The sequence below is a fragment of the Alexandromys fortis genome, unplaced genomic scaffold (genome assembly GCF_014885135.2).
Source record: "Alexandromys fortis isolate MF-2015 unplaced genomic scaffold, M_Fortis_MF-2015_v1.1 scaffold_89, whole genome shotgun sequence".
In the NCBI taxonomy this organism is placed as follows: domain Eukaryota; kingdom Metazoa; phylum Chordata; class Mammalia; order Rodentia; family Cricetidae; genus Alexandromys; species Alexandromys fortis.
The window spans coordinates 59,653-81,402 of NW_026067973.1; the positions used below are offsets into that span (position 1 = coordinate 59,653).

Genomic DNA, 21,750 nt, shown 5'->3' on the forward strand with positions numbered 1-21,750 from the left:
GGGGACAGTCTTTCAAATTTTCCTGCTTCTAAAAATGATGTCAGATATTTAGGCCTAAAGCTAAAGTTGGAGGCCCCAGTGCTACAGAGAAACACTGGGTGATTGTCCAGGCAGCTAGCTGTTTCATTTCTTGCATCTTCAGAAGTTGTTTGCTTGAACTTCCTGCTTACTCAAGTAATATTTTCCCTCTCAGGTCTGTGATGGGTTTGAAGATTAGGTAGTTACTGTTACAGTCCTCTTATCTTAGCTAGAGCATATTTGGTACAACACAGATTTTCCAGAATAGGAGAGCTATTGGAGTAATCTCTGTAATTTGCCACTTTTTAGTGTTTCTTGCTTGTTGTTCTTTTTGTTGGTTGTTTCATTTTTTTTATGCTATTATCACTTCTTCTGCACAATACTTGATAGGCCTTACTGTAAATAGTTTCATGTTATTTAAAAATACCCTTCTTAATTAGAAATAAAGGGGAAGTGTTGTGGGATTTTGATCCAGCCAATGACTTTTGTGAGGAGGGCAGCAAGCCCTAAGGTGTGGTTTTGTCTGCCTACGGAACAACTTAAAACCTGAAGGACAGGTTTGCACACTCTTACACTTTCTTGGTTGGCATCTTGCTGTTGGTGCTCTTCACCCCTGGACAGATGACTGGACAAGGCAGCTGATCAGACGTGGCATCAACTGGTTCTGTATTGTGTTTATCCTATCCTATACCTAATTCCTGAGACCCCTTAGCAGACTCTCATGGCATCTCGTTATCCTTCCCAGGTGTAGGAAATAGGAGTGGGTTTGCTGGGGATTTACATGTTCCCACTTTTGCAAACAAAGATGTTTCCAAGCTCAGGTTGTCCTTGTGACTGTAAACAACCTAAACCTACATGAATACATGAATGTGCCGTGCTCTTTTTTTGTTTGTTTGTTTTTTGTTTTTGTTTTTCGAGACAGGGTTTCTCTGTGGCTTTGGAGCCTGTTCTGGAACTAGCTCTTGTAGACCAGGCTGGTCTCGAACTCACAGAGATCCGCCTGCCTCTGCCTCCCGAGTGCTGGGATTAAAGGTGTGCGCCACCACTGCCCGGCGATACATAATTTCTTTATCCCAAACTACAACAAATAAAAAGAATCAAATGCCTGTGTAAGTGTAAGTGTAAGCAGAGGCTGAAGAGATGGTCCAGCCATGAAGAGCACTGACTGTTCTTCCAGAGGACCAGGCTTGTCTTGACTTTCCAAGGTTCACCTGCTTCTGCCTCCTGATTTTGTTTTTGAATTCTTTTTCTTATGCTGTTCCAGTTTTCTTCCATAACTATGGGGTAATTTTTTTCTCTCTTCTAAAAGAAGAAAATGAAAATCTGGTTTCTGTTCTGTTGAAAATAGCTTCTCTCAGCTGGGCACTGGTGATACAGGCCTATAATCCCAGGCAGAGGCAGGTGGATCTCTGAGTTTGAGGACAGCCAGGCATACACAGAGAAACCTGGTGCACAAGGAAATTGCACAAATAGAACATACCATTTGCAATCAGGAATGTGAGTTGCCAGCTCTCTAGAAGCTGCCTACTGACTTCTTTGGAACACTATCTTTCCTTAAGGGGAAGCACAGCCCTCCCTTCAATAACCATTTGTCTTTAAATTTTGTATAAATCAAACATGTATGCTTTGGCTGGGTGTCTTTCTGGCTAGGTAGCCTTGTCAGGTCTTAAACTCTAGATCCTACCTCATTCTGCTAAATCTCAGGAGTCCTGGTCTGTACAGGCTGCTACCCTCCATTTGTGTCCGCTGTAATCTTGTCACTTTCGGCCCTACCCTTGCATGTCAGTGATGTTCTTTTCTTCGGATTTCTGCTTAGTGCCAGAGAAGGGCTATATGAACAAGTTCTGGATTGGAACAGTGAGTTCATCAGCCAAGGTCAATCCAGATCAGATGTTTTTACTTGAAAATTTCCCATCGTTCTACACTTGGTCTTGTGAAATTCTGTTCTTTTCTGGCTAAAGAACAAAACAGGTGGCTCCCTAGAGCACTCACACCTGCTACAGCTCCCAAGGGGGCAGAGATGGAGGCCGAGAACTGTGATGGCAATACCACTGTTTCCATCGAGGGCATTCTGGGGCACCAGTCCTCGGAACAGGAAACAGCCTCCAGGTCAGCAACAACTGGTAGGTTAAAAAGTACAAGGAACCATTGGACATAGTTGATTGAAACTTCTGTGGGCAATGCTAAGTTATAACTATTTCTGGAGAACACTGCCCATCACAGGCTTAGTAAGTGTTAAACGCAAAGTCTTTGTCCAAAACAATTGGAATTAGTCTGCTGCCTCTTTGACCAAAGTCGAATTATTATTGAGAAACAAAATATTTTCCATGCAACTATGCAATTGGGTAGAGCCAGGAGGACTGAGTTCAAGGCCAACCTACATGAGACCCTGTCTCAAAAACAAACTAGGTGGTGGTGGCACAGGCCTTTAATCCCAGTACTCTGGAGGCAGAGGCAAGCAGATCTCTGAGTTTGAAGCCAGCATGGTCTACACAGGGAGTTCTGGGACAGACAGGACTATTTCACAGAGAAACCCTGTCTTGAGCCTCCCCGCCCCCCAAAAATAGAAACAAAGCAAAAATAGAAAATTAGAAGCACATACTCATAATCCCAGCACTCAAGAGGCAGAATTTTAGGCAAATAGGTTGCCTCAAATTCATGGTCAGTAGCAAAACTTCTACATAGTGAGGGCCTGTCCATTATGGACTAGCACTATGTAGTAGGGACCTTGTTTAAAAAAAAAAATAGGGTGTGATGACAGACTTTTAATCTAGCACAGAGAACGCAGAGGAGAGGCAGGCAGATCTCTGAGTTTGAGGGTAGCCTGGTTCTAGGACTGCCAGGGCTACACAGAGAAACACCAAAGAAAAACAGTAACAGAATATGAAGGTGCAGGGCAAAAAGAAAGAACGGGGTGCACTAGAGAGATGTCTGGTGGGTAAGCATGCTTCCTACACAAGCGTGAAGACCTGAGTTCAGATGAAAATGCATAAAAAAAGAATTTAAAAACAAAACAAAGCCCCCATGCATCTACAACCAAGTATTGTTGAAGTTGGAGATAAGACAGTCCCCTGGGGTTGGGCACTAGCCTAGCTCCATGTTTCATGAGAAACCTGGTCTTAAAAAATGAGGCAGAAATTGATAAAGCAGGACTCCTGACATCCTTTCTGGTCAGTCTCTGTGCACACATCCCATGTATGTGGTAGAAGTCATCACTATGGCAAACAACCCCTGCATTATGCAATGTTGTACAGTAGTAACAATGAGGTGAATACCACCAACATGGAAAAGTCTCAGAGTTGAAAAATAGTGCCAGGCAGTGGTGGCTCATGCCTTTAATCCCAGCATTCAGGAGGGAGAGGGGCAGGTGGATCTCCGAATTTGAGACCAGCTGGTCTACAGATCCAGTTCTAGGACAGCCAAAGCTACACAGTGAAATCCCATTACTTATACTACTGAGGAGAGTGGGAGGTTGTGGTTGATGTCACGGGATTTACTTTTATCTAGAAAACTTTCCAAGATTGCATCTCTTTTGTTTAGTGTGATTACACTGTTACAACTTCAAGCAAAGGTCTAAGGTCTCTTTGTTTCTATTTTTTATATTACCTGAATACCGTTTATTTATTGAATGGTGCTGTTGAAGGAATCCAGAGCTTCAGGTGCGCCAGGCAAGAGCTGTATCCTTACCTACTTTCCCAGCCTCGAACCATTCCTAAAAAGAAATAAACTGCCCCATAACAATAGCAAGGGGTTCCCTAACACAGACACCAGACTCTCAGCATCACAAAACTGTAGAGAGAACAGACAGGGCTCAGGTTTTCCGTGTCTGGCAATGACAAAACTGGCACCAGGGTTCTATTTCTAGAACCGGAGGAAAACAAACCAAAGAGTCACAGCATGAAAAAGACCTGCGCAGACACCGGTACTAATTTAGTGAGGAGAGCCAACCTTTAAGCAAAGATCTCTGTATTTCTAATTTCTTTAATTTTGTTTTTTCGAGATAGGGTTTCTCTGTTTAATAGCTCTGGCTGTCCTGGAACTCACTTTGTAAGGCCAACCAGGCTGGCCTTTAATTCACAGAGATTGATCTCTGCCTCCCGAGTGCTGGGATTAAAGACATGTGCCACCACAGCCCAGTCGTATTTCTATTTGTTTTTTAAAATTATTTACTTTTATGTGATTGGTGTTTTGCCCGCATGTATGTCTGTGTGTATCAATTCTTGGAGTCAGTTGTTAGCTGCCGTGTGGGTGCTAGGAATTGAACCCGGGACCTCAGAAGAGCAGTCAGTGCTCTTAACTGCTGAGCCATCTCTCCAGCCACTGTATTTCTTTTTTTTTAATATTTACTTATTTATTATGTATACAATATTCTGTCTGTGTGTATGTCTGCAGGCCAGAAGAGGACACCAGACCTCATTACAGATGGTTGTGAGCCACCATGTGGTTGCCGGGAATAGAACTCAGGACCTTTGGAAGAGCAGGCAGCGCTCTTAACCACTGAGCCATCTTTCCAGCCCCAGCCCCTGTATTTCTAATTACACCTGGAACGATGCTGTAAAGTTAGTGCACTCTCCAAGGACCGCATTTTCATGGGACCATACTAGAAAGGGAACATAACTAGAAAGGGAAATGAGGAGTGAAAATAGCTGGGGAGATGGGTACATTAGAACTTTGATTCTACGACCCCACTAGTTAAACGGAAAGGAAAATACAAGACTTAATGGAACAGGAATACCCAGAAGGATGATGTAGATGATGTAGTCAACTAAACCCCTGGTTTTAGTTTGGAATATCGTCTCTCCTACTAATGGGGTTCAGAGTTAAAGCCAAGTTCTGTCACAAACACGACTTATCTCCGACCTATCAGCGAACATCATTTTTGTGGCTTAGGTTTCCTCAATGAAACAGGAAGGTTGGAGTAAAGCAGCGGTCCCCTGGTGTCTAGCCAAAGCCCAGGGCAGTTTAGAGCCCCCAACGCACGCGCCTCTTCCGCATCGCCGCAGCGCAGTTCCAGTCCTTCGCGCGGACGCCCCAGGTAACTCCATGAGGACCGAACCCTCCGCCAGCACCGGCTCGCACGCAGGGTTCCGCGGGCCGCCCCACCGAAGAGTCTAGCACTGGGGCTGGCACACGGCCTGCGAGGAGCGACCCGGCCGCGAACCGTGACGTGGTCCAATCAGTGGCCGGCGCCGGCGGTTTTGTTCCAACTGGTACTGAGGCCCCGCGGCCGCCTCGGGGGTGGGGCCAGGGAGGGGCGGGCCTCCCACGTGGACCAATGGAGACGCGCGCCGGGCCTCAGGGGTGGGGCCAGGTGTGCGGCGCAGGGCCGGGCAGCGGAGGCTCCAATGAGCGTGCGCCGCGTCCGGGGCCGGCTGGTGCGCGAGACGCCGCGGAGAGGTTGGTGGCTACTGTAACAGTTTGCAAACGGAGGGGAGTTGTGAAGGGCCTTGGGTTAGGGTCGTGCTGTTGGCCGTGTGGATACGTACGCGCCGCGTTGATCCTGGAGCGAGGGACACAGGAGCTGAAGGCCAGAGGGAGCGGGGGTGAGGATGGAGCAGCAACCGGGCCGTGGCTCCTAGGGGAAGCAGCGTGCTAGCTTCGGGGGCGGGCCGGTAGCGGGAGTGAGGGCCGTACAGATACCGGTGCCTGCGGCCCTGCAGTTCCGTCGCTGGGCTGGCCCCTCGCTCTCGGGGTGGGCCGAATCCATTTCCGGGAGTGGGATCTTCTACCTTCGTCAGGTGAGGTTTAGGTGAACACTCGCGGTCGGTAACCTTAGCCCGTACTGCGGCGTCTGCGTGGGCAGCAGGGCCCAGGAGTGGGATGGACAAGGAGGGCGGGCCGGGCAGTACTCAAGGGATGCTGAGGAGGGGACATGCCCTTCCATGCCAGCCATCCCCAACGTCATCACCTTCCAGTTCCTGTGCAGGTTCAGCCTGGCTTTCCCCACCACCAGGGGAGCTCCAGGTGTGAGGTAGTTGAGCAGGTTTCGAGGGTCCCTGGCCCAGTTCCAGGTGTGTGACAGCGCGCACAGTGCTGTGGTGCGCCAGTTACTTGCCTTTGCATGGACGGAAAGAAAGTCAAGTCTCCTTCCTATTTGTCTGTCTAATGATGTCGTGGAGCTAAGCATCGGGGCCCTTTTGCCTAGGCCCAAATGTGGGACACTCAGGAGGATGTGTAGAATGACTGAAACTCCTCGGAAGGGGAGGGGAGGAGTCCACGCTGCTCTGCCTTTAGCCTCAAGTGCCACAGATAGGAATCTTAGAGCTTGTCTGTTCTGGGATGTGGTTTTCCTTCTTCACTCGGCATCCAGTTACAAGTGTTTTTTCCTTCTCTGCAAGGTTCACGATGGCAGCCACAGTAAGAAGGCAGAGGCCAAGGAGGCTAGCCTGCTGGGCCTTGGTGGCTGTCCTCTTGGCGGACCTGTTGGCACTGAGCGGTATGTACCTGGCAAAGGGACCAAAAGAAGAGGGCCTGAGGTGCCCACTGGAGTGTGTCGGGTTGCCAGAGCTAGGCTCTTTTCTTTGTCTTTGCCATCTTTCTGTCTAGATCATAGACTGCTTTATTTGATTTAACCCAGGAAGGTGTGGGAAGCAGAGAGCTAAACAGATAAGTGTACTTTTCTATTTTCCCTTCAGACACATTGGCTGTGATGTCTGTGGACCTGGGCAGTGAATCCATGAAGGTGGCCATTGTCAAGCCTGGAGTGCCCATGGAGATTGTATTGAACAAGTAAGGACAGATCTGTGTCTAGGGTGTGTGTGTGATTTGTAGTGTTCAAAACAGATGTGGGTGGCTGAGCCCACTGTGAGACCTTGAGGCTCCTAGGTTCATACCGCCCTGCAGGAAGCTGGGCTAATGATGCTTTTTTTTTTTTTTTTTTTTTTAGGGAATCTCGGAGGAAAACTCCAGTGACTGTGACCTTGAAAGAAAATGAAAGGTTTTTAGGTGACAGTGCAGCAGGCATGGTGAGTAGCAGCCCCACCGCTGGATTGGCTCTTCTGGAAGCTGGTCTCTTGTCTGTTTCTATGATGTAAGAGGCAGGCTAAGCTGGGATTGGGCCTAAGAACCTGCTGGGTCTTCTTTCAGGCCATCAAGAACCCAAAGGCTACGCTCCGTTATTTTCAGCACCTCTTAGGAAAGCAGGCAGATAACCCTCATGTGGCCCTTTATCGGGACCGTTTCCCAGAACATGAGCTAAACATTGACCCACAGAGGCAGACTGTGCGCTTCCAGATCAGTCCGTGAGTGTCTAGTGGGGGAAGGTGGGCTCAGTAGCCCTCTTGGGCTCCTTACTGGCATGTGTTCATGACTAGTGGTCTTGCTCAACTCCTCTCTCCAGGGAGCTGCAGTTCTCCCCTGAGGAGGTGCTGGGCATGGTTCTCAACTACTCCCGGTCCTTGGCTGAAGATTTTGCAGGTGAGTATCAAGGTGGGGTCAGTGGCAGCGAGGTCCCCAAAATCTGCACTGACTGTCAAGTAGGGACACTTTTATCTCTTAGTGAAAGTTGGCCTCTTGCATGAAGATACATTTGGCTGTCACAAACGGGAGATGAGCTATGGGCATCTAGTATGTAGAGGGCAAGGAGGCCAGTAAACACCCTCATGTACAAGATCAGCCCCAGCCAGAGAGAATTCCCTGCCTCAGAGTCCATTGCACTAAGTCTGGAAATCCTGGTCTGAGGTTTGGAGTTGCTGAGATCCTGATCTTTTGTCCTCTGTAGAACAACCCATTAAGGATGCAGTGATCACCGTGCCAGCCTTTTTCAACCAGGCCGAGCGCCGAGCCGTGCTGCAGGCTGCTCGAATGGCTGGCCTCAAAGTGCTGCAGCTCATCAATGACAACACTGCCACTGCCCTCAGCTATGGTGTCTTCCGCCGGAAAGATATCAATTCCACTGCACAGGTGAGCCAAGGAGGCCTCCTGAGCACTGGATACACAGGATGCTCAGCTGAGCATAGAGGGTCCTCGACCTGCTTTGCATCTCATTTGCATGACCTTCCCTTGGCAAAGTGTGGCAGTAACCTCCTTTCAGTCCCCATTGGAGTTGGTCGGCTTTATGGTAAAAGGCGATAGTTCTTTGTTTTCAGGTAGGCAGGGGGACAGGCAGCCTGCATTTGATAAAGTTCCCGTGACAGTGCCCTTGGTGTCTCCACAGAATGTCATGTTCTATGACATGGGCTCAGGCAGCACCGTGTGCACCATTGTCACCTACCAAACAGTCAAGACTAAGGAGGCTGGGATGCAACCACAGCTGCAGATACGGGGTGTGGGGTAAGTTACTAAGACTTTAGGGTTTGCTTTCTGCCTGGATCTCAGGTGCTTTTCTTCTGCTCCCCGAAGGAACACACTTCCTGGATATAACATCCGCTGCTTGCCGTGGGAGGCTGCTCCCAAAGAGGAAGTGGAAGCAGGAGAGAGAAGGGGACATTTTAGGGAGTTTGAAAAGCAGGGAGCTTCCTGCTGAATGTGTTCTAAGGAAACCCATGAGAGTGCATGCGAGGTTGAGTATCAGGTGCAACCTGCTTCTCAGCTTTCTTGACATATTGAGGTTATCTGTATCACTGTCATTATCTGTCTTCTTACTGAGGTTGACTTAGGGTCTCACATGTGCTCACATAGGCATTCTGCTACCAAACTGTATATTCCTGGAATTTACTGTGTTGTCCAGGTTTGTCAAAAACTTCTGATAGTCCTGCGTCTGTCTCTTGACCTACAGAATTTAAAAAACAATAATAATATAATAATAATAATAAACCATTCCTAAAGAAGGCTTGGCGGTGTAATCCTGGCACCGGGAAGTGGAGGCAGGAGGTTCAGAAACTGAAAATCACCTTTAGCTATTTATGGCGTCCTAGGCCAACCTAGAATTTATGAGACCATGTATGAAAAACACAAAGCCTCTCTCTCCTAGAACCCCCTTTCTCAGCTCCTCGCTGTTCAGCTAGTGCTCATGGGCCCTGGTCTCCATCCACAGCACCACTGAAGAGAGGAATAAATGAAATACCGATATGATAGTAATCCATTTCTTCAGTGCTCTCTCTGCCTCTTTGAGCCCTGTCTCCTGCAACTGTACCTGAGCTCTTTTACTGTTTTTTGGAGGTGCTCTCACTACATGGCTTTAGCTGTTTGGAATCTCTATGCAAACCAGGCTGGCCCAGAACTCACAGAACTCTGCCTGCCTCTGCCTCCGTCTCTCAAGTGCTTGGCTTAAAGACAATGAGCCATGATGCCTGGCTCCTATTATTATTATTTTATTTTGCTCCTTTTATTCTTACATTCCCTCCCATTTCCTGCCTTGGGATCTTTAGCAAAACTATTCTGTATAAAATTTTCTTCACTCTTATTATTATTATTATTATTGTTTTTAACAATTTTTGGTTTTTCAAGACAGGGTTTTTCAGCTGGGCGGTGGTGGCGCACGCCTTTAATCCCAACACTTGGGAGGCAGAGGCAGGCGGATCTCTATGAGTTCGAGACCAGCCTGGTCTACAAGGGCTAGTTCCAGGACAGGCTCCAAAACCACGGAGAAACCCTGTCTCGAAAAACCAAAAAAAAAAAAAAAAAAGGGGGGTTTTCTGTGTAACAGTTGACGACTTTCTTGGAACTCCTTTTGTAGACCAGGAACTCTACTCAGAGATTGCCTGCCTCTGTCTCTAGTGTTCTAGGATTAAAGGCATGTGCTACCACTGCCGGCCAGTCTTTTCATTCTCTTCTCTACCTAATCAACTCCAGCTCTTCTTGAGGTTTCAGTTCCAGTGTATTGCATCAAGGAAGGTTCCCCTGACTGCTCTGAGTAGTGCAGACTTCCTGTGTGTTCCACTAGCTTCATCTGCCTTTCTTCATTCATTTTTTTTTTTTTTTCTTCATTCATTTTGAGACAAGGTTTCACTATTTAGTCCTGGCTATCCTGGGAAGTCTGTACATAGAGCAAAATAGCCTCAAACTCACAGAAATCTACCTCTGCTTCCCTAATGCTGGGTGCTTTTTTTTTTCTTCTTTCTTTTTTCTGTTTTTGGTTTTTCGAGATAGGTTTTCTCTGTAGCTTTGGAGCCTGTCCTGGAACTAGCTCTTGTAGACCAGGCTAGCCTCAAACTCACAGAGATCTGCCCACCTCTGCCTCCCGAGTGCTGGGATTAAAGGCATGAGCCATCACTGCCCTGCTATGGATGTTTTTGTTTTGTTTTGGTTTGGTTTTGGTTTTGGATTTTACAAGACAGGGTTTCTCAGTGTAGCCTCATTGTCCTGGAACTAATTTTGTAGACCAGGCTGGCTTTGAACTCAGAGATTCTCCTACCTCTGTCACCCAAGTGCTGGGATTAAAGGTGTATGCCACCACTGCCTGGCTATGGTGCTTCTTTTTTAAAACGTGTGTATGTTTTCACATTTGGGAAGTTATTCGTATTTTGATTATAAACTCCTTGACATCAGGCCCCTCTCCTGCTCCTTTTCCCACCTACATTCAAATAGTTGATACTCAGCACCCTGACTGAACAGGCAGATGAGCTACTCTGAGCTGCTCTTTGTGCTGTTGAGAGCCTGCAGGCTCAGTGCTGTTGTCTCTTGTGCCAGTGGGAGGACCCTCCACGTTCTTACACTTTACCTGCTCCCTTTCTTGAACAGGTTTGATCGCACTCTGGGTGGCTTAGAGATGGAGCTTCGGCTGCGAGAACACCTGGCTAGGCTCTTCAATGAGCAACGCAAGGGCCAGAAAGCCAAGGATGTTCGGGAAAACCCACGTGCCATGGCCAAACTGCTTCGGGAAGCCAATCGTCTTAAAACCGTCTTGAGTGCCAATGCAGACCACATGGCACAGGTGCCCACATGGGAGCCTAGTGAAGGGCAGGCCTGGGGCTCTTCTCCATGAGGGTGTTGGGCCTTTCTTCTTGAATTTTGTCATCTTTTGCCCAGAGGCAGGATCTGGTCAGAACTTCTCAACAGGTTCTTCTTCCCACAGATTGAGGGCTTAATGGATGACGTGGACTTCAAGGCAAAAGTAACTCGAGTGGAGTTCGAGGAGTTGTGTGCAGACTTGTTTGAAAGAGTGCCTGGGCCTGTGCAGCAGGCCCTCCAGAGTGCCGAGATGAGCTTGGTGAGTGCCAGAGGGAGGCAGAGGTGCCTGCTAAGCACTTGAGGGACCCGCAGGGTGTCGAGGGAAGGGCCAGTTCTGAGCCGGGCATTCACTCCTGCATCTCGCCTTCCCCTTCTACAGGATGAAATTGAGCAAGTGATCTTGGTAGGTGGGGCCACTCGTGTTCCCAAAGTTCAAGAGGTCCTGCTGAAGGCTGTGGGCAAGTGAGTACTGTGTGGGAGCTAGGCATGGAGTCTAGTTCTGCCTAGCTGTAGGCTGGGGACAGCCCCTCCCGGGCGGATAATGCTAAGGTTTGTGTCTCCTAGGGAGGAACTAGGAAAGAATATTAATGCAGATGAAGCAGCCGCCATGGGGGCTGTGTACCAGGCGGCGGCACTCAGCAAAGCCTTCAAGGTGAAGCCGTTCGTTGTGCGTGATGCTGTCATCTACCCCATCCTGGTAAGCTTGGCCGTGGGCATACTCCCATTGCTTCTCCAAGTGAGGTCTCTGTTCACCTCAGCCTGCCCCTTTTCTTAATACCGAGAGATCTCATGCCCTCACTCCTACCCACAGAATCTTCCCTGGCTCTCCATTGTACCTTCTCTTTCCTGTTGTGTAGGTGGAGTTCACAAGGGAGGTGGAGGAGGAGCCTGGGGTTCGAAGCCTGAAGCACAATAAACGTGTGCTCTTCTCCCGGATGGGGCCCTACCCTCAGCGCAAAGTTATCACCTTTAACCGCTACAGCCACGATTTCAACTTTCACATCAACTACGGTGACCTGGGCTTCCTGGGGCCTGAGGATCTTCGGTGAGGGGCGGGGGCAGGATGGTGCAGGGAGTGTGGGAGGTGTGCCTATTGGATGACTGACCTAAGGACGGGAGGAAAGTGCGGGGCTTAGAGGGCTGAAGGTGGATTAGGGTCGGGTTGTGAACAGCCTGCCTTGGAGAGAGGGTCCATCCTTCTGAGTGTCCTGTGTAGGGCCCCTGACATCTCCTGCCAGCAGAGCATGTGCTTGGGGTTGGGGCAGGTGGGTCTCCTCAAACTCTTCTTTTCCTTCCCAACCAGGGTATTTGGCTCTCAGAATCTGACCACAGTGAAGCTAAAAGGTGTGGGAGAGAGCTTCAAGAAATATCCCGACTATGAGTCCAAAGGCATCAAGGCCCACTTTAACCTGGATGAGAGTGGGGTGCTCAGTTTAGACAGGGTGAGAGCAAAAGAGAACCCTTATCAGGGTAGGGATGGTGAACCCTGGCCCTCCCGGCCTTCACAGCCCTCCCAGAGAGGGTTCCATAGGATGGATAAGCACAAAGCATTTTCGGAGCAGATCTAATGAGTCTTGGCTTTAAACACAGTGAAACAATGGGGCTCTTTGTGGTCAGCACGTGTTGGTGGTCGCTTTAACTTGATAAGAGGGACATACAGAACTTTTTTTTTTGCTTTGTTTTGTTTTTCGAGACAGGGTTTCTCCAAATAGTTTTGGAGCCTGTCCAGGATTTTGCTTTGTAGACCAAACTCACAGAGATACACCTGCCTCTGCCTCCTGAGTGTTAGGATTAAAGGCGTGTGCTGCCACTGCCCAGCACAGATTTTTTTTTAATAATCATGTGTTTTGCCTACATGTACATCTGTGCTAGTGCTCTTAACTGTTGAGCTATCTGTGCAACCCCCTAGAGACAGGGCTTCTCTATAGCTTTAGAGCCTGTCCTGGAACTAGCTCTTGTAGCCCAGGCTGGCCTCGAACTCGCAGAGATAAATTTTTTGAGTATATGTATATATGGTTGAGTGTGGGGTGGAAGCAGACTACAGCACACATAGAGGCCAGAGGAAATTAGTTGGTTTTCTTCCTTTTACCTTTTGATAAGAGTAAGCACCCTTTACCTGCTAAGCCATTTTGCCAGCCCAGAAAAAAAATAAAATATGTATGGGTATTTTCCATGCACATGTCTGCATCATATGTGTGCCTGGTGCCCAAGGAGACCAGAAGAGGGTGTCAGATCCTCTGGAACTGGACTGAGAGCCACCATGCCAGTGCTGGGAGTAAACCTGGGTTCTCTGGAAAATCAGCCATGTTGTTAGCTGCTGAGCCAGTTTTTCAGCCCCCAGATGAGCCCATTTCTAAAGAGTAACTTTGAATTAATATCTTCTGGCACACTGAGAGACTGTGTTCTGGTAGAGACATGGACGGCTCTAAGGAGAGCAGTGAGCCTGTCCCGAGAGTGCCAGCACTCAGGGGTTGTGGCTGTCCAGGAGCCCTAAAAGGTGGGACGGCAGTCCGCCACAGCTGCAAGTCATTTTGTAATCCTAGTGTATGCACAAGCAATGTGCTTGCGAGACAGTGTGGATTGATATGCAGTTCTTTATTTTGAACTTGTTTTAAAATAGGTGGAGTCTGTATTTGAGACCTTGGTGGAGGAAAACCCAGAGGAAGAATCTACTCTTACCAGTAAGATGCAAACGGGCTCCTGTCTGTGCATGCAAGTGTGCGTGAGCAAGCAAAAGTAAACATACATGTGTGCTTAGGGGAGGTGATGGCATTGATGATGATGGGAAGTGGGTTCACTGCTTGATTTTTCTCATAAACCTCTGGACTTCCTCCTAGAACTTGGCAACACCATTTCCAGCCTGTTTGGAGGTGGTACCTCATCAGATGCCAAAGAGAATGGTACTGATGCTGTACAGGTAAGGGTAGAGAAGCATGGGGAATAGCGAGGGGGTTGAGTTGGATTAATGTAGACAGAAGCAGAATCTGGTAGTTTTCCAGTTTCCTGGACTTGAGAGGACCTCACTGGTCCCCATCTTGTCTTTTCTCAGCCTGTGGCAGGTTGATCTACTCCTGCTTCCATAGACTTAAAGCTATTACCAGATCCCAAGGCTTAATTCTCATTCTTGCCTACCCTCCCTTTGTTAACCTATATTTCTGCAAATTCCAACAACCCCTGACTGTACACACAGGTACCATCTGCTAGTCCCCAAGCAAAGGAGCTGATATGGTCAAGGCTAAATATGGCCATAGGCTGAGTTAGTAGTATATATAACCTCTGGGGTTTCTGTAATTATCTCTCAGGAGGAAGAGGAGAGCCCTACTGAGGGAAGCAAGGAAGAACCTGGAGAGCAGACGGAGCTTAAGGAGGAAACTGAAGCCCCTGCGGAAGACACCTCTCAGCCTCCACCCCCTGAGTCCAAGGGTGCTGCAGCCCCTGAGGGAGAAAAGCCTGATGACAAAGGAAGTAGCGACAAGTCTGAGGCCCAGGTGAGCTCCCACAGGGCAGACTGCCATCCAGGGGCTGATAAGTGAATGGCAGTTGCTTGGTTTATGCCCCATGGAGGAGGTGCAGCCAATTTTTGCCTGACATCACTACTCTTTCTACTTAGAAGCCTGAAGAGAAAGGACAGTCAGGGCCTGAGGGTGTCCCTCCAGCTCCTGAAGAAGAAAAAAAGCAGAAACCTGCCCGGAAGCAGAAAATGGTGGAGGAGATAGGTGTGGAGCTGGCTGTCTTGGACCTGCCAGACTTGCCAGAGGATGAGCTGGCCCGTTCAGTGCAGAAGTGAGTGCTGCGAATGTGTGGAAGATGGGCAGGATGTGGAAAGGTGATCCTGGAAGGGCGGGGCGTTCAAAGCCCACCTTATCCCTGTCTTGTTCATCCCACAGACTTGAGGACTTGACCCTCCGAGACCTAGCAAAGCAGGAAAGGGAGAAAGCTGCCAACAGCTTGGAAGCTTTTATCTTTGAGACCCAGGTTAGCAGGCAGGGGCAGCAAGCACACCCTGCTCCTGGAACTTGCACTTGGGGGCATGTGGCTCTGATCCTTGCCCCAAAGCTCACTCCATATATGGATTTGTGTTCTTTACTAGGACAAGCTCTACCAACCTGAGTACCAGGAAGTGTCCACTGAGGAGCAGCGGGAGGAGATCTCTGGGAAACTCAGCGCTGCTTCTGTCTGGCTGGAGGATGAGGGATTTGGAGCCACCACTGTGGTGAGGGGCCCTCTAGGATGTGTTAGGCAGATGGAGTGCTGGCCTCCCTCCTAGAACCAGAGTGAGAAGAGCTGGGGTGTCAGGCCATGAAGCAAGATGCAGGCCTGGGTCCAGGGCGCTCCTGCTACTACTTCAACTCTCCTTCTCCTCCTCATGTCCATCAGATGTTGAAGGAGAAGCTGACTGAGCTGAGAAAGCTGTGCCAGGGGTTGTTTTTTCGGGTGGAAGAGCGCAGGAAATGGCCGGAGCGGCTCTCAGCTTTGGACAATCTCCTGAACCACTCTAGCATCTTCCTCAAGTGAGTGCTCCTGCCTCCCTTCCTTGTGTGGTTCCCTCTTTGTCAGCTCCCTTCCTCTGGCTCAGGCCCTCTGCACTGGGCTGATCCGTCTTCTCTTTGGCTTCTAGGGGTGCCCGACTTCTCCCAGAGATGGACCAGATCTTCACTGAGGTGGAGATGACAACCTTAGAGAAAGTCATCAATGACACCTGGGTAATCACTCTGAACGTGTGACTGGACACTTTAGCTGGGATGCTGAGGGTGGCAGGGTGGTTTGCAGTCAGTAGGAGTTGCCTTAACTGGGTGAAAGTGACACCTGCTAAATCTCTGGCTAGTTCTGAGTCTTCCCTGGCCTCACCCACAGGCCTGGAAGAATGCAACTCTGGCCGAGCAGGCCAAGCTTCCTGCCACAGAGAAGCCTGTGCTGCTTTCAAAAGACATTGAGGCCAAGATGATGGCCCTGGACCGTGAGGTGCAGTATCTGCTCAATAAGGCCAAGTTTACCAAACCCCGGCCACGGCCCAAGGACAAGAATGGCACACGGACAGAACCTCCCCTCAATGCCAGTGCTGGTGACCAGGGGGAGAAGGTCATTCCACCTGCAGGTGAGGGGAGAGGGTGCTGGCTCCACTGTACTGTGGGCAGAGAAAAGCCACCCATCTCTCCTAGGGCTGCTGCTGCTAACTCCTGGTTTCCTTCTAGGTCAAACTGAAGAGGCAAAACCCATTTTAGAACCTGACAAAGAAGAGACTGGTGAGTTGGGAAAACTGGTTTGGAACGTGACATTTCTTAAGTCAGGCAAACTGGCAGGCATGGTCTGGTTCTGCTCAGCCCATGAACTGTGGGTGACCTCTAGTTTTAAAAGTATTGTGTTTTTTCTTTAGAAGAAAAAAGGGCACAAACATGCTGGGGAGATGCTCAGTAGGTAAAGGTTTAAACAACGTGAGGATCAGAGTTCAAATCCTCAGCACCTGTGTAAATGCCAGGCAGGCATATTGCCCACTTACCCAAAATATTGAGAAGGCAGTTGTCTAGAGTAGGCTAGTTAGCTAATCCAGATGGATTGCTAGCTTTGGATCAAGCCAGAGACCTTGCTTTAGTATGTAAGGTAGGAAGCAGTGAGGGAGAAACGCTGCATCACCCTTGGGCCTCCATATGCATGGGCAAAACTTTTTTTTTTTTTTTTTGGTTTTTCGAGACAGGGTTTCTCTGTGGCTTTGGAGCCTGTCCTGGAACTAGCTCTGTAGGCCAGGCTGGTCTCGAACTCACAAAGATCCGCCTGCCTCTGCCTCCCGAGTGCTGGGATTAAAGGCGTGCGCCACCACTGCCCGGCTCTTTTTTTTTTTTTTTTTTTTTTAAAGTAAAGATTTGCTGGCCATGGCATGGTGCCCAGCACAGGACATGCAGATGCAGGCAGATATCTGAGTTTGAGGCCAGCCTGGCCTACATTAGTGAGTTTCATGGTAGCCAAAGCTGCTGAGAGATGGTTTAGCTGTTAAGAACACTTGTTGCTCTTGCAGAGGACCCAGCTTCATTTCCCATGGTTCATAGTCATCTGTAACTCCAGTTATAGGGGCTCCAGTGCTCTCCTGTCTTTTGCAGACATCAAGCATAGGTGTGGTGCACAGACATACATATTTGCAGGCAAACTACTCACACATAAAGTGAATATGTCTGATTTTTAAAATAAAAAAAATGTAGGGGGGAGGGGCTGGAGAAATGGCTCAGTGCTTAAGAGTTCTGGCTGCTCTTCCAGAGGATCCAGTTTGTATTTCCAGCACTTATGTGAGGGCTCACAGATGTCTGTAGCTCTAGTTCTAGAGGACCCAGATCCTCTTCTGGCCTCCAAGGCACATATGAAATACACAGGCATACATGTAGGCAAAACACCCATAAATAATAAATAAAAAATTTTTTAAAAAGTAGGCAGAGGCCGGGCGATGGTGGCACACGCCTTTAATCCCAGCACTCGGGAGGCAGAGGCAGGCAGATCTCTGGGAGTTCGAGGCCAGCCTGGTCTACAAGAGCTAGAACTAGTTCCGGGATGGGCACCAAAGTTACAGAGAAACCCTGTCTCGAAAAAAAACCAAAAAAAAAAAAAAAAAAAAGTAGGCAGAGACCCTAAATGTGTCTCACAAGCGTTATATTTACCACCTGGGTTTGTATCCTCTGTGTTAGCATCTCACTTCTTCATGACTGATGTTTTTCTTCTACACTGCAGCTGCGGAGCCAGCAGACTCTGAGCCTCTGGAATTAGGAGGTCCTGGAGCAGGTAAGAATGAAGCACAGGGTACTGGGCAGCTTGTTAGGGTTGGAGGGAAAAAGAGGAACTGGCTGTTGAGCCTTATGCCCCCATCCTCTCTTCCCTGTCTTTCCCCACCACCCAACAGAATCTGAACAGAAAGAGCAGACAGCAGGACAGAAGCGGCCTATGAAGAATGACGAACTATAACCCCACCTCCTGTCTCCCCACTTGCCTCCAGCTCTTTCTCCTACCACCTCTATTTATTAAACATCAGGGTTGGGGCCGGGTTTGCTCCTGCTGTTAGGGGCTCCAGTTCCTTCTCTTAGCTGGGACAGGAGGTGGCTGCTTAGCAGTCCTTCTGGAATAGCGCCATGGCTGAAACCGGATCTAGCTCTGTCCCCAGCTCCACCCTCTGGTCTCCTACTCTTTGGCCCTGTGTTTGGGAAAAATCACTATTATGTCTTAATTATTTGCCTGTGGGTAAGTGAGCTAGATAATGACTGCCCGTAGTTGTTGGAGACCTGGTAGTGGGAAGGATGTTTTGGGACACTAAAGAATGCCCAGTCTTCTCTGAGCATCCTTTCATCCTCTCCCGTTCCACAAAATCAGTGTCCTGTCTGGGCCAGTGTCTGCAGAGCCTCAATCACCACCTCTGGTTTCCGAGTGCCTCTTTTCTTTCCTGTGTCTTCTCTCTCCCTTGCCCTTCCTCTTGCCCTTGGCTCTTTCTGTCCTTGCCTTCCCAGTACAGATTGGGCTATAGTCTTCTAGCACGAAGCTTTTAGTCATCAGGACTCTGTAACTATATTCTCTGGTTCCTGCGACCCCTGGTGGCCAGAGCAAACAGGGAGCAAGTAAGGGAATCCCCTGCCCAGGGAAAGGAGAGAGAATGTAAAAGCCCTGTCACCCCTTGGTTGGGCCCAGGAAGTATGTAGCACGGTTGGCAAGGATGCAAGTATCCTGCAGGCACTTGCAATCCTTATCCCCATCCTTATCCCCAGTTCCTGTGACACCTACCCCTTCTCTCATGTTCTTTCCCTCTTTCTCCTGGGCTGACCAAAAGACGTGCTATCTACTGTGAGCCCCTTTCCCGAGACTGAGGGACAGAGTGACCATGGTGTGAATGTAAAAATGCCACCTCACTCTCAGGCAGGCTTTGTGGGTAAAGAAGTGGAGTCAGGGCTCAGCTTCCCAGTGTACTTTGCTAGGAGGGAACGCCCCTTACCCCTATGCCCATGTCTAGAGTGCCTGTCCTCCAGTATTGCACCTGTAGCAGGAGCTGGGACTTCTCCACCCTGGGGCAAAGCAAACCTGGTATGTCAGTCATTTTGTCTTTTCTCTCCTGCCCTAACAACTCCCCCTCCTTTTTTTTTTTTTTGCCACATTGGCAGAGGGACCTAAAGGTCCTACACAGTCCCCCTTCCTGTATGTTTGAGTTCTTTCATTAGTAGTTCAGGCTGGTTGGACAGGTTTGAATCGAATTGTACTTTGTTCCATTGTTAATTGAGAAACTGTTTCAATAAAATATTCTTTTCTATAGATTGTATTGCTTCCTCTTCTACTCCCCCCCCCCCCTTTTTTTTTTTAATTTTCAGGACAGGATTTCTTGTGTAACTCTGGCCATCTACAGATCTTGCCCAGTAGACCAAGCTGGCCTCGAACATAGAACTCCACTTGCTTCTGACTCCCAGATACTGTTTAGGACTGTTTTTTCCCACCCTGAGACAGGGTTTCTCCAAAGCTTTGGAGCCTGTCCTGAAACTAGCTCTCGTAGACCAGGCCAGCCTCAAACTCACAGAGATCCGTCTGCCTCTGCCTGCCGAGTGCTGGGATTAAAGGCATGCGCCACCACAGCCCAGGCCAAGCGCTGGTATCAGAGGTGCACGCTACCACTGCCTGGCAACATGCTTACGTTTCTGACACACTCGTGACTTGTTTGTATGTGTTAAGTGTGATTATGGTGTTATGGTTGTTTAGGAGAATATCCCTGTTTTTACAGCAGTACAGTCCCAAATTGAAGTTTAATGATGCCAACAACTAGCTTTCATGTCTTGGAAATGGGCATGTTTATGTATATTTATGCAGAGGAATTAGGTAAACTTCACAGTGTTAACATTTGTTGAGAAGTCTTGATTATTCTTGGAACTTTGGAATGGGTTTGAAACTTCCCCCAAGTAATCTGTTTAGATCTGTTAATCAGTGGTAATTACAGGGGTGATACACAGACAAGGTGGGTGGGACTTAATTGTCCCCATGTCTCACATCTGTTAAAGAGAAGTTTTTGGTTTTTATTTAAATTATGTCTTAACATATTGAATAAAAGCCAAAATTTTAAAAATCATTTATGTGCATATATACTAGGTGTGAATGTCTCTGCATACCATGTGCTCATGCAGGTACTTGTGGAAGCCAGAAGAGGGTACTAGATCCCCTGGAGCTGAAGTTAGATTATTGTAAGCCACCCAGCCTAGGTACAGTTATACAAATTAAGGTTGTCTGGAAGAAAGTACTCCTAGATAGCACTCTTAACCACTGAGACACCCTTCTACCCCCAGTTAAAAATTATTTGTATATGTGTGACTATGTATATACCTGAGCAGATGCCTGATGAACACAAAAGGGGCTGGTTACAGGTGATATGAGCCATCCCACATGGATGCTAGAAACCAAATTCAGGTGCTCTGGAGTATGTTCTCTTAATTTCTAACCATCTCTATCTTACAAGTGCTGGAATTACACATCTGAACTACTATGCCTAAGGAAATCTTCATTACACACACATACACACACACAGGCTCCTGTATCAAATCTAGAGGCTGATATTCTAGTGTTCTAACATTGATTTACCTCCCCAACCCTAGAGCTTGCTTTTTGTTTCTTGATTCTTTACTTAGCCCTGGCTGTCCTGGAACTTGTAGACCAGGCTGGCCTCAAACTCAGATTCCCCTGCCTCTGCCTCCTGAGTGCTGGAATTAAAGGCGTGCACCTTGGAGCTTGGTTTTGAGGGAGCACAGGCCTTGGTTCTGTCATCTGCCTACCGGCACAGAGCCTGGTCTGCAGCAGGCCAGCTTAGAAGAGGTTCAGCACCTGTAGAGTCCCATTTTATCTCCTCTTCCTCTCTGGCTTTCACTATTCTAAAAAGTTCTTTGCTCTCCAATATATGGAGTGCTTAAAAAGTCTCCAGCCATTTTCCTGCGGGATGGTGTAATAGAAAATCCCAAGATGCCCTACATTCAAGGCAGAAAGAGAGAGGAAAGGAGAGAGAAGTTAGTGGGCTCTTGTTTGCATTAGACGGGGTCTCACTATGTCTATCTGCCTGACCAGGAGCTCACTGTGTAGATGAGGCTGGCCTTGAACGTACAGAGATCCTCCTGTTTCTGACTTCCGAAGTGCTGTTATGCCGGGGTTTTTGTTGTGTTTCAAGTGTTTCAGGTTGCCTCAAACTTGCTGTTCAGTTGAGGATGACCTTTGAACTCCTGATCCTCCTACCTCAGTCCAAGTCCTGGTGTTGTAGATGAGTGTTACTGAAACTAGTTTACAAGAATTCCTGTAGACTGTCCATCCATCACAAAACTTTGAGTTGTTTCACTATTTATAGCCAACATAGATTCAATGCAAACAATTTATGATTTCTTTGCTTCTGCTTCAGCTTTTCCTTTTCCTTCTCTTCCTTCCTCCCTCCCTCTCTTTTGTTATTGTTTTGAGGTGGTTTCTCTGTAGCCCTGGCTGTCCTGAAACTCACTCTGTAGACCAACTCAGATCTGCCTGCTTCTGCCTCCTGAATCCTGCAATTAAAGGCATATGCCACCATGCTCAGTTTCCTCCAGTTACCTAGTTTAGAAGCTGGTACCCGGAGAAACCTGTGCTAAGGTGACTCTTACGATGTAATTGTTAAGCTGGAACCTCCAGCTCACTCCTGCTTGATCTACAAAGCCCATTCCTCTCTTTCTACACTCAAAAGATACAGGGTACAGCCAGAGCTACACAATGCCGTGAAACAAAAAAGTCCTGGATTTTTGTTTGGTTTTGGGAGGGAGGCTGTGTTTTTTTGTTTGTTTTGAGACAGTCTCACTGTGTAGCTCTGGCTGTCCTGGAACTCACTTTAGAGACCAGCTGGACTCGAACTCACAGAGCTCCGTCTGTTTCTCCTGAGATTAAAGGTGCCTGTTA

General features: G+C 48.3%; 1 protein-coding gene across 4 annotated transcripts; it reads left to right on the forward strand.

Annotated features, from left to right (window-relative positions):
• Window positions 1-5,312: 5,312 nt before the first annotated feature.
• Hyou1 (hypoxia up-regulated 1) lies at window positions 5,313-19,119 on the forward strand. Of its 4 annotated transcripts, none has more exons than XM_050156169.1 (26): window positions 5,313-5,415; window positions 6,357-6,454; window positions 6,654-6,747; window positions 6,905-6,983; window positions 7,105-7,259; window positions 7,358-7,434; window positions 7,739-7,920; window positions 8,174-8,289; window positions 10,639-10,831; window positions 10,973-11,107; window positions 11,228-11,310; window positions 11,413-11,545; window positions 11,706-11,893; window positions 12,152-12,290; window positions 13,469-13,529; window positions 13,686-13,765; window positions 14,151-14,336; window positions 14,459-14,631; window positions 14,736-14,823; window positions 14,939-15,061; window positions 15,226-15,359; window positions 15,467-15,551; window positions 15,703-15,943; window positions 16,041-16,091; window positions 17,560-17,610; window positions 17,729-19,119. In XM_050156169.1, exons 2-26 carry the CDS (start codon window positions 6,364-6,366, stop codon window positions 17,788-17,790), a joined length of 3,000 nt encoding a protein of 999 aa, XP_050012126.1. In that variant the 5' UTR covers window positions 5,313-5,415; window positions 6,357-6,363; the 3' UTR covers window positions 17,791-19,119. The 4 variants fall into 4 exon arrangements, with proteins under 4 accessions (XP_050012126.1, XP_050012127.1, XP_050012129.1 ...); XM_050156170.1 differs by having other exon boundaries at window positions 14,462-14,631; XM_050156172.1 differs by lacking the exon at window positions 5,313-5,415 and adding an exon at window positions 5,422-5,561.
• The last annotated feature ends 2,631 nt before the right edge of the window (window positions 19,120-21,750 follow it).